Below are 11,764 nucleotides of genomic sequence, written 5' to 3' on the forward strand. Positions count from 1 at the left end.
ATGTATTTATTGACATTGAAGTGGGAGCTAAATTGGTCAGGTTAACAGCTTCATTCAAAACATGCACAACAGCATTTGGTAGCATTTATGTATTATTTGTCTCTGTTTGACTTTGGTCATGTACAAAGTAATTAGGGAGATCAGGACCTAGGAACACATCAGCCCGGCTGCCTGGGAGCCACCTCGTTAATTCAGTAAGCATGTGATTCCTGATTGTAATTCCCTCTCTGCTGTCAGCATTCACCAGGTGTGAGGATCCAAATTCAGGCAGCTCAATGCACTGGCAGCTTCCCAGCTCTTTTGTGAGGATAACAGGGAAAGTCTGCATCAGTGCTGCTGCTAAATACTTCCCACCACAAGATTTCGTACCTTCCTTATCTATCCAATATTCCAATTTTCTGATTGCAAACCACCTCCAATCTTTGTTATTACTCCATGGCTATACTGCAGTGATGGGAAGCTGATTGTTTGGGCAATGTGTTTCACTTCATGGAAGGGTGATTATTCTCTGATTGCCTGATGAGTTGATAACATCCTACATAAATCTTAAAGGCAGTCGTGCACACACACGTACCCTTCAAATAAGCAGCCTTCAGCAGGTAAAACCTCTTGTATGCTGTGCAGACCATTGTGTGCTGTATCCAGACATAGAAAGACAACATAAATCTTCCCCATCTGTCTCACATTTCCAAACAGCACTGAAAAATCAGAGGATGTTTGAGCCTGGTTCAGGCTCAAAGCACTGTTTGGGCAAAACGCCTTCTCGAAATGGGACAGTTTTGTGACAAGGACTGATTGTCCCATCAATACACCAGCCTGCAGCCCATTCTTCTCTGAGCAGCCCTGAGCACCTCCCTGACTGCCTGTCAGGCTGGTTCTGGCCACGGATGGAAGGAAGAAATTATTGGATGGCACAGCTGAACTCTGATAACAACGATGAGACAAATTGATGGACATCCAGAGGAGGCTTTGCCTGTCCCTGGGTGGACATTGGCTAAGCCTATTGAAATGTAATCAGTTCCAGGTAGCGTTTGCTCCATTAGAGAAGCTGCTTAGTGAAAGCAATTATAAAGGACTTAGAAAGATCTAACCAATTAAAAGAAAATCCTTTGGTCTCCCACAGCTGGCTGGGTGATGCCTCCTTAAGGTGCTTCTTAGGAGATGAAGTCAGGCTATGTTCTTTTACTGCAGTCTAAGAATTTGTAAATTATGATTTTGGGGTCTCTGCATTTCTTCAAGTAATACTAGACAAAGGCCAAGTATTAATAAAGCATCCATGCAGCCTGCATTTCATTAACTCGTGCATTAATAATTCCCCTTCTGCAGGAATGTTTTGGTGAGTTCATTCATTTCTCCTCTCTGATGTTCCAAGTCTGAGCTATCTATCCATTACAGGAGAATTATTGCAAAGAGATTTAGTGTAATCATCTCACAAACAGGAATAACAAACAGCTAGGACTTTGCAGCCACAATACACGGAAGAGCATCAGTCTGCAAATGTGCTCTTTAAACAAATGTAGCTCATAATTCCTACATACTAAGGAAATCAGATTTACCCATGAATCATTTCTTTTGGAAGAAAGGAACTAAATTCATGGCAGTTTGTATCCCTAATAAAAAGCCTGAGCAGCTCCAAGTGGAGTTCAGCAAAAGCCCTGTGATACTGAGCATGAGTGGAAGCTGGGTTTAACAGCTCAAGTGTCACATTGAAATTCAGGAGGATAAATTAGCCATAGGACAGTTGTATATATTTCCCCGAGATGTTTGTACATGTAGGTTTACTTTAGAGCCTGCCAAGTGACATCAAGAAAGCGGTATCAGAGCGCTCTATAAACACCCTCTGAGGGGCAGAAAGGGATGATGGCTGCACCTCTTGGGACAGGGGGACTCTTTGTTCTCCTCTCCTAAGCCGTGTCTCTTCTCTGGCACTGCAGCTCTGGCTGCAGTGGATTCATAGAATCAGACAATCATAGAATAGTTTGGATTGGAAACGACCTTAAGATCATCTGCTTCCAACCCCCCTGCCATGAGCAGGGACACCTCACACTAAACTATGTCGCCCAAGGCTCTGTCCAGCCTGGCGTGGCTCCATCTCTGAAGACAGCTCTAGGGCTTGTCATGCCCAGCAAGTGGATTTTCCAGGTGTAGAACCCTGTCAATGTGAGTGTTTAAAAAGCTAACTGGTGTGTTTTTAGACATAAACTCTGGCCAGGGCCTTAGTCATTGCAGAAGCATGCAGTAAATACAGCTCCAGGGTCCCTCTGGAAAACAGAAACCCTTCTTGGAGGAACAAAGGACACTTGAAATTCAGAACTGGAAAGAAAAGAAGAAAGGAAATGCAGAGGATGCTAGTTCAGGTTATACCTTATCTTACCAAACAGAAAGAGCCTTGAACCTGGTGAGGAGAAGGTGGGAGCTCTTATCTATCCTTCAAAGGTGAAATTTTCTTTCTTTCTTCTTCCTTCTTCTCCAAACACATCCCCAGGGGAAATGGCAGGAATAAAGTTCAAATGGAATCCAGCAACTTTTTCTTTAATTTCCCAAAAACATAGTTACTTTAGAAGGAAACAAAGGGTGAGATCCCAGTTTGCAGTGGATCAGCAGTGATGTGCTGCTTCTTGGAGCCTGTTCTTGAGCTAGCTTTAACCTTCATTTTCTGCCTTGCTCGTTACAGATGAAACCAGTGGGCGATGTAATCACCGGCGTGAGCAGCAGCAGGAATTCACATCCATTTTCAAATCTGTCAGCTAAAGCCATTGAAAATCAGGGCTGGAGAATATAGTCTGAGTAAAATATGCTGGTTTTGCATGCTAGAAGGTTTGTCTATTCACTCTGCCGTCTCACTGCCATTAACAAAGTGCTTAGGGGAACATGGCTCCTTTCAGGAGAGACAGCATCTTCTACCTCTTTATCCAAAAAGAGACCATCCTCTTCCAGTAGGAAAAAAAGAAGGAAAATGAAGCAGAAAGATTAAAAGCAGATCTCTGGCTGCTGGGAATGGAAAATAAGGAGTCAAATCTAATGTTTACGCTGCCCAGTAACATGTGCAGGAGCAGAAGGGGATTGTATCCAGCAAATGCTCTGTGTTTTCAGGGGTGTCTAAAGGAGCTGAGGGCTTCCCAGGCTCATTGTTATTCCCAGTTTCTCCTTCTTTGCTCTCCTGAATACTATCAGTGCACACTTGTGCTCCCCAATCTCCGCTGGTTATTATTGACTTTTATGGAAAACCTTACTTCTGCAGCCTTGTGACCCAAATAGCAGCAGAAGCAGTTTTAATTTTACTAGGCTCATACCCACCCTTGCAGCTCTCATAATCCCTACTTTGGGACCCACTGGTATAAACATTGCCTACGACCTGTCAGGTAGTGCATCATGTTAATATAAACAGCGCCTCGAGGTTTAACTAGGCAGTGCCAGCTACATCTACACTTGGCCCAGCTTTGGCCATCTCTCATATCAAATGGCACAGTGACTCTTGCTCTACTTTGGGAGAGATTCTCTTGTAATAGCATCAACTAAATAAGCATATTAAACCCAGGAGCTTTAAATACACGAGAATTGTTTCTCCCAAAATCTGCATTAATGCAAATCCCTGACATGAGATCCATAACACTGTCATATATGTTAGTACTACCAGCTGGAGCACGTATTCCTTGGGCAGCATTGGAAACACATGGCTGCTGATGAGCTGAAATGCAGAAAAGGCTGAGAGATGTTGTTCAGATGGGTCCATATGTACCCAAACAGCTCCTGTCCCTGCTCAGAGGCTACAACACGATGTTCTCCAGCTGTATGTGTTACAGTTCCCCTTGAAATGCAGAGAAAAAGAAAGAAATTGGCCAAAATAATTTGAATGGAACTATAGAGGAAGGGTGGATCTGAGTTTCTATGGAGGCCCCATCAACAGCAGAGGTGGTTAAAAGAGGGAGTTGCATCTCTCTTCCTCTCCTGGACAGAAAGGAGGAGAGATGAAGGAGTGTCCTCGCCAAGGGCCACCCTAAACCAGGAGGTTGTGACTCAGCATGACCCTGGAGGGGATAGAAGAGCTGAAGTGAGGAGGAAAACACCAGCCAAGTGCTTTGTACTGCAGCAGATCCCTGGGGTCCCACATGAGCCACCAGCAGTGACACATTACCCACCTCTGTCCTGGTGCTTTGAGTCACACCGAGCCTCAGACAGCACCAGAAGAGGGACCAGGGATCAAAATCCCTCCCAAGCGTGGCTCCTGTGCTCAGTCAAACCAGCCTCCAAGCACTTAGCATGGTATTTTTACACATGATACATTGCTCTGTGCTCACGCTAACCCAACGTGAGTTTTTTGAGATGCTGGCCCTGGAGGAGGGCTGTCTCCCAGCCTCAGCCACAGGATACACACAAGGTAAAATGAAATACTCAGTGCAATCTAATACAATTTAACTTCCCGAATTGCTTCCACATCCAGTTTAGTCTGAAAATCAAGACTGGCACAGTTTAAATCTCCTTTTGCACAATGAAAAGGATGTCACACAAAATTTATGTTTCCTTCTGCAGGACTTCCTGAGCAATAAACAAACAAGGACTCATCCTCCGCTGCTCCTGCTTCCCCCTCTCCCCTTCTTCCTTGGGATGTGGGTCAAATGGGCAGAGAATAAGGCCATTATAGGACAAAATAGAAAGAAACAGAATGTAGTAATTCAGATTTTAATATACATTTACAGTGGGGGGTTGATTTAGAAGGGCAATGAAGGTACAGCTCATATTAGACTAAAGCTAACACATTCACGTGTTTCATATCCATCCATCCCTGGGGAGGGGAAAACACAGGGCAGGACTGCCACCTTAAATCTTCTTGATCTCTTGTATGATAAAATTGAAACATACAGATTAAGGGAGACAAATACAGGTCAGGGTCTCCTAATCTGTGCAGCAGAGGCTGGTGGCACAGAACCGCACAGCATGCTACCCAGCTGGGATTGCCAAATCAGACCATAAGTGTCTCTGATGCACTTAGCAATGTGTTTAATAGAGTTTTAATTGCAGAGTGATTGCATGTGATATTACAGAATTACCACAGATTACTTAATTGACTATTTGTTTGCTGAGGTTAAGCAGATATCTCTCCCAATATGTGTTGTTTCTGCTATAGATCCTTGCCTCCATACTATCTAGCACAGCATTTTCTGAGCCACAGAAGCAGAGATCTTTTACCAGGAGAAAACCACGTTCATTTAATGTGTTGGTAAATTTAACAGGCAGATGTGTGAGGCTTGAAACTGGCTGTAGAAAGAATCCAGATCCTGTTGTTTCTAAAGAGCTACATGCAGGGGAAGCAGCTGGGAAGTGCCAGTGCATGGAGGTTTCTGCAAAAACTATGATGTGCACAAATGAATTTGTGTTGGGAGCCCTTTGGGAAGCTGCTTGCACAGCCTGAAAATCCAGCTAATCCTGTAAAAGCACTTGGAAAGCAGATGGACTGGAGCTGTGATGTTGGCTCATTCCTGTTAGCCCGAGGCTGATGGATGGAGGGGAAGATGCTGGAGAGCATCACTTCTCCTGTGACCTCTGGGAGGGATCTCTTGTGGGCTCATGGGTGGACTGTTCCACCCTGGGCAAACCAAAGGTCCATCCAACAAAGAACTTAATTCCTGGAGGTGGCCAAAAGCAGGTGCTCAGAAACATGGAAGAGCAAGGCAGGCATCCAGTGCTCCCTCTGAGCTTCCCAGTGGACATGCCACTTGTCCGGTGCAATGTGTCATCTAGGGGCTGCCCCATCAATGTCCCATCAACACTCCTCAGGGCAGGATCAGATGCAGGTCAAATTCATTCACTTGACAGCATCTGAAAAGCTGCAGGCCACCTAGTGATGAATTACATCTGTGATCACAATGACCATATAGCAGCCAGAAAGATTCAGATTGAAATAATGAATTCACTTGGAAAAGTGAATAAAAACAGACCCTCTAGCCTTCTTTCCAAAACATGTCCCTTCAGTTGCCTAAAACTTTATTGAATAAATGGCTTTTGCAGCATTCCTGGAAGATGCTCATACATCGTGCAGGCTGATGCTAAAAGAATACAACCATCTCCTTTGTTAGTTATGTGTTTAACATGAGAGACAGCACATGGAGTTGAAGTAAGGCTGCGAGTACTGAACTGGACACCAGAAATTACTTAATCTCTGTACACATTAGGTAGTGACTCTGTTAGTGATGATACCCACAGTAATAGGGCACCAACACTTCCCTCCCCTGTGCCTACTACTGAACCCTCTTCTGTGCCTCATGACTGAGTAATGGTGATGGGGAGATGCAACCACAGCCAGACTTGATTTTCCTGGACTGTGTTTTTAAAGGGAAACACGTCTTTCTGCATGTCTCCTCTACAAGCTACGGCATAGTCCCTGAGGGATGACAGTGTCTGGCTTTGAGACATATCCACATAAATATTTTCAATCCCAAGGCAGAAGGAAAAGCAGCCTTTGCCTCTATGTGCCAAGTCCGCATTGCACTGGTGGTGTGTAGCTGGGTAAGAGAGCTCTGCTGCTTCCTAGCTTCTTACAGGTCACATAAAGGACAAGAGTGATGTGGCCCTTATTCTCTGTAGAGCAAATCTGGGATTAAAAAATTAGCATAATTATTTTATTTAGCCTTGATTTTCTTTTTGTCTTTTATTGTGTTACATTTTAACTGAGATTTCTTTATTTCCTGCTAGGATTCTGCCAGAATCCTGTCATTTCATGCAGAGGTTGAAATGCATATTACAAAAGGAAACAAATCTTTCCCTTGATTGCCTGATCTGTCTAGTCTTTAATCTAGATTGACAAACGCACTCTATCCAACAGCACTTTTATCTTTCAGAGCTGTTGCATTTTATTTTCCATCATTTGATGTCCCTTGGCTAGAATCGGAAAGGAAAAAAACATATCATCTTTCTCTGGTTACCCTTTAATTTATCATTTTTATTATGGCAATGTCTAGAGCCAAACATCTCGTAATCAGTGTCTCAGGAATTGCACAAACACAGAACAAAAGGATGAGCCCTGACACCAGAAGCAGCTCCTGAGGCTGTTTAATGATCCCCAGCACCGTGGGGACTGAGGCCAGTGGCTCCACATAACAAACTAATGGGATTACAATGTCCCTGGCTCCCTGTCTACCTGGATGAAAAAACATACACCAACATCTCTGCAAGTAGTTTGGATGAAATACCCAGTGCCACAAGGGCATGAAACACAAGGACAGATGCAAATACAGCTTCACAATCCAAAGTCTGAGCTAGGCACCAGCAGTCCTTTACCTGTAACTTCTTCTATTCATAATGCCATTTCCCCTGTGCTTATTGTTATTTGCTATTATTTCTGTTCTGCTTGTTTTTACAGACATTTGCAGGCTGGTTGTTCCTCAGGGTTATTAATTCTTTGCAGTAGTGGGGCTTTAGAAAAACAGTTCAGAGCATCACCACCCAGTGAAGAATTGCTCACAAAAAGTAATGGGTTTTTTCATACCTTGCAGGTGCTGTGGTGATTGCCTTCGTGGTCTGTTGGCTCCCTTATCACATACGGCGTCTCATGTTTTGCTATGTCCCCTCCAGTCACTGGACAGAGTGAGTGCCAACACAGGGGACCAGCTCCCCCCATGCTGGGATGGGGTTTGGGGCTGGGATGGGGCTGCCAGGGTACCAGCAGACTTGGGGATGGAGGTGGGGATCTATGAGCAAGGGCATTATCCACATGAGGGATTAAAGCCTCAACTTCTTAATTGTTGGTTTGGTTTATTCTTTTGAATTTGTTACTTCATTTGCCAGACAAATTAAGAGTTTTGGCTTATCAAAAAGCATTTTGGCTTATCAAACATCATCTAAAGCCCCCAGATGTGAGTGAAGGAAGCACTAGCTTGAACCAAAATGCGTCATCAGCCCCTCCTTCTTCTGTGGCTGCGACCACTGCCTCACCACTGTTAACAGACCTTGATGAAATGACATTTGGACAAAGGTGGTTTCCCCAAAGGTGGGGAACTAACTGCACTACTCACTGAGGCTGGGGCAGGTTATTCACAAGGTCTTACAAGGAGTGGGTCAAAATTAAACAGTAGCAGTTGCCACTGATTAGAAAATACCCAGGTTCTTGGAGAATTGAGGGATAACTGCACGCCTATGCTGAATGCACGTGCACTGATCACAGATGTGCAAGGGCACACAAGCAGCTCCGTGGAGCCTTTCTGTTGTGCCAGGCCAGGTTCCTCAGGAAAGCAGCCACAGAAGTGATTATTCATTTTAAATATGCAATTAAGCACTAATGCTGTCTGGGGATACAAACCCGGGTAGCCTCAGACAGCATGAGATGCACTTTCCTCCCATGGTGTTACATCCCTGTTCTCCCTGGGACCTGGTCTGTTCCCTGCAATGAACAGGGAACAGACAGCGAACAGGAAGAGAAAAGAACCCACAATACCAAAAAGCAGAGGAACTATAAGGCATTAAAATTTCATAAACTCCAAACACAAAAAAGAGTACTTTATGATAGAGCAGTCTATTGAATGGAATTGTACATCCATCTGTAGTAAAACCCACAAACTTATCTTCAGTCATGAAAGCAGAGCTCTAGGCACACACTGGCACAAACTGTTTTTTCTTGGTTGCTTTTCTATAGGAAAAGCACTTCATGCTGCAATCAATTATGTGACGATTGCATTGGCTTTGGGCAAAAGGGCTAGAGAAGTCTGTCTGCAGTTAGTGTGGATTTATGCATTCTGGTTGCATTCACATATTATTTGTTTCTCCTTTTAAAAGCCATGAGCGATTTTAGGAAAACATTGAATTTCCAGGCATATTAGGAATGGTGAAGTATCAGTATGGTACCTAATCAAGAGCTTGCAGCAGCCTGATGCATTCATTTATAAATGCATTCTGGCCATGAAGATTATAGATTTTTGCTATATTAATTCTTCATATCTTCATAGAAAAACTGCTTGGAAGAACTGGATGGGTCATGCAGTACTTGGCAGTGCTGGGGGGGTGTGGAGGGGTTGGTGATGTACTCCAGCACACATCTATTTGTCTTTTGTTAGGCAGCCCTCAGCTAACAAAAAGGTCTGCAATTTCCACTGAGATGAATGATCCTGGGGAACATCTTCCTGAAAATAAGACCCATGTTGTTTATAACTGTTTCAGCTCTGAGCTGTTGATCTCAGTTGTCCCAAGGAGAAGTATTTCCAAAAGGAAAGAAAAATAGCAAAGCATTTTCAACCAGTTCTAGTTGAAAACATTATATTGCGATGGTCAGGGTATGTTTCAAAAGCATGCTATCATCAGCTTGCCCCCAGAAGAGAGAATGCTATCCCAGATACAGGATACAGATCCCAACCCAGGGGCCCATTGAATGAGCTGATGCAGCTCTCACTGCTGGGAGGAGGAGACAGCTGCATCTGTTCCTTCATCTTGGCTCTTCTGTAGGCTCTGTACACCAAAACTGCAGCCAGAAAAGTCAAGCTAATGTATATGCATGACACAGAAACAGATTTCCATCTGGCTTCGCAGTTTCCAGAATGTCTATTTTTGAATTCAAAATGAACATACAAGGTAAATACCACGTCTGGACCCAGCACATAAATAAGTTTCTAACTGCTAGTGATTGGGGTAAGACTCTCGTAGAGACGTTTGACCTATGTTTGGCCAGTCCAAGTCAAAAACATAGATGTTTTCATGCACCATTGGTAAGTTCATGTCCCCAGCCAAGAAGGATTAGCTGTAAAAACAGCTCGTGCTTTCCTCACCCGTGTGACTTTGAATTGAGTTCTCCACACTCTACTTAGATTTTTATCTTTCATCTGTTTTTCCAGTTCCCTTTTCAACTTCTACCACTACTTCTACATGCTGACAAACGTCCTCTTCTACATCAGTTCGGCAATCAACCCCATCCTCTACAACCTGGTGTCTGCAAACTTCCGACAGATCTTCCTCTCCACACTCACGCTTCTGTGCCTGCCATGGAGGAAGAAGAAGAAACGACTGGCCTTCACCAGGAAATCCAACAGCATCTCCAGCAACCACACGTTTTCCAGCCAGGTCACAAGGGAAACTACATACTGAAGCCAAAGGAGGAAGGGAAACGCATTTCATCGTGGAGTCAAAACTTGAGAGGCCTCTGTGACTTTCATGCATGGTCTTGAAATTCACATAACACAAATGTGTTTAGCAAAGTCATTTTTGTTGGAAAAATAGGCTTCGTTCTGCCAGTAACTTTGAGGTTATTTTAAAGCATTGGCCTTGCCTCTTGTGAGTAATGTCTACACGTTTTGTAACTTCAGTCTGGCATAAATCAAGATGCAGTGTTAACTGGGAAGCCAAAATATGTTAAACTTAGGCAAAATCATACTGCATTCATCCTTTTCTCAATGCAGAGATGCCATGTTCACATCCAAGGGTTTGAGATCCCGTCTCTTGGTGGCACTGAGCAGAGAGTCTGATGAGGAGAAAGCAGTTTTGAACAGGAAGGGATGTTTCTGGAGAACGGACACGCTCTTCCATGGAATGTTCAATGAATGAGGAGTGAAAACTCAGGGAGCCAGGTGGTTACTTTAGGAATATATCTACATTATGAGAAATATGACCTAGGTGCTCAAGGGAGCCTCTCTGGCTCCTTGGAATTAAATAACAACATATAATGCCTTACCTAGGTTGGGGTGGCTGTGGCCTGGGGGGGAAGGGAGGTCACCTTTCACTTTAGGGCATCTATAGTGCCTGGCACAGTGAACCCCTTCTCTCGCTGGTATTGGTACTGCAACATCAATAAATAACAAATTCTCTGGCAAAGTCAAGAATACAGAAACTGTGCCCAGCTGGAGCACTGAAAATGAACAGAAATGGAAAATCTTCCTTTTTCCATAGAGCCAAATCCTATTTTTAACCAGCAGAACAGTTAGCTGGCCTGCATTAAGAGGTGAGAGAATGCCAAGGTCTGTGGACCTTCAGATTTTTCCCATTCTTATTCCAGTATTACTTGTTTCCTCACCATTTTCACAAAGCTGATGGCTCAGAGGCCACATCAGTTGTAGGCAGCAGGCCCTCTTGTTCTGCCTATTATTTCTTTTTGCTACCAGACCTGTTGTCACCCTGATCTGCACAAAAGAATCTTCAAACAGTGCAAATGGAGAACATAAGATCTAAACTGGGGAATCTTAGCTCTAAAATAGCTTTCTTTTAACAAGGCAAAGGAGCAGAAACAAGACCTGAAAATTCTCTTCAACATTTCTCAGTATTACTGATCCAGTGGGTACCGATGAATTCTCCTGCTGTAGATGTGCTATCATAGAATACCTCAGGTTGGAAAGGACTTATGAACATCATCAAGCCCAACTTCCTGGACTAGTGGTTTAAGTCTTAGTGGGCTTAGGACATAGAGAAAGCAACTGTGAGGCATTTGTTGTAAGTCATTAACGAAAGCCATCTGCTTCTGAGGAGTTTATAACCTGGCAGTTGTAAAGCTCTATCTACCATCATAGACCTGGCTACCATCAGCCATGACCCCCAGCCACACCAGGGATGGGAGATTACTTTAATGCTTAGTACAGAACCACTCCAAAAGAAAGGGCTCAAAATAGAAGACAGTGAGGCTTCAGTTTCTTCTGATTCAGCCAAACTGCAAGCTCTGTTCTGTCATGCCTTCTAATCTCTTGCCCTGGTTGTACCAAACAGAGGGCAGAGATTATAGCTGACAAAGCACTTTAGTTGTTCATGCACAATTGACTCCTCTTTGGCAAGAAAAACAGGTAACAGCACAGACAAAAGA

General features: G+C 43.8%; 1 protein-coding gene across 1 annotated transcript in view; it reads left to right on the top strand.

Moving 5' to 3' along the window:
- The window catches only part of NTSR1 (neurotensin receptor 1 (high affinity)), a 52,217-nt gene extending 42,016 nt beyond the window's left edge, over positions 1 to 10,201 (top strand). Inside the window, exons 3-4 of the mRNA XM_010019927.1 lie at positions 7,491 to 7,581; positions 9,816 to 10,201. Of these exons, the coding sequence (XP_010018229.1) occupies positions 7,491 to 7,581; positions 9,816 to 10,065 (341 nt within the window). The 3' untranslated portion in view covers positions 10,066 to 10,201. The remainder of the gene's footprint in view (positions 1 to 7,490; positions 7,582 to 9,815) is intronic.
- The last annotated feature ends 1,563 nt before the right edge of the window (positions 10,202 to 11,764 follow it).

This window comes from Nestor notabilis, unplaced genomic scaffold, assembly GCF_000696875.1.
Source record: "Nestor notabilis isolate BGI_N333 unplaced genomic scaffold, ASM69687v1 scaffold8288, whole genome shotgun sequence".
NCBI classification, from domain to species: domain Eukaryota; kingdom Metazoa; phylum Chordata; class Aves; order Psittaciformes; family Psittacidae; genus Nestor; species Nestor notabilis.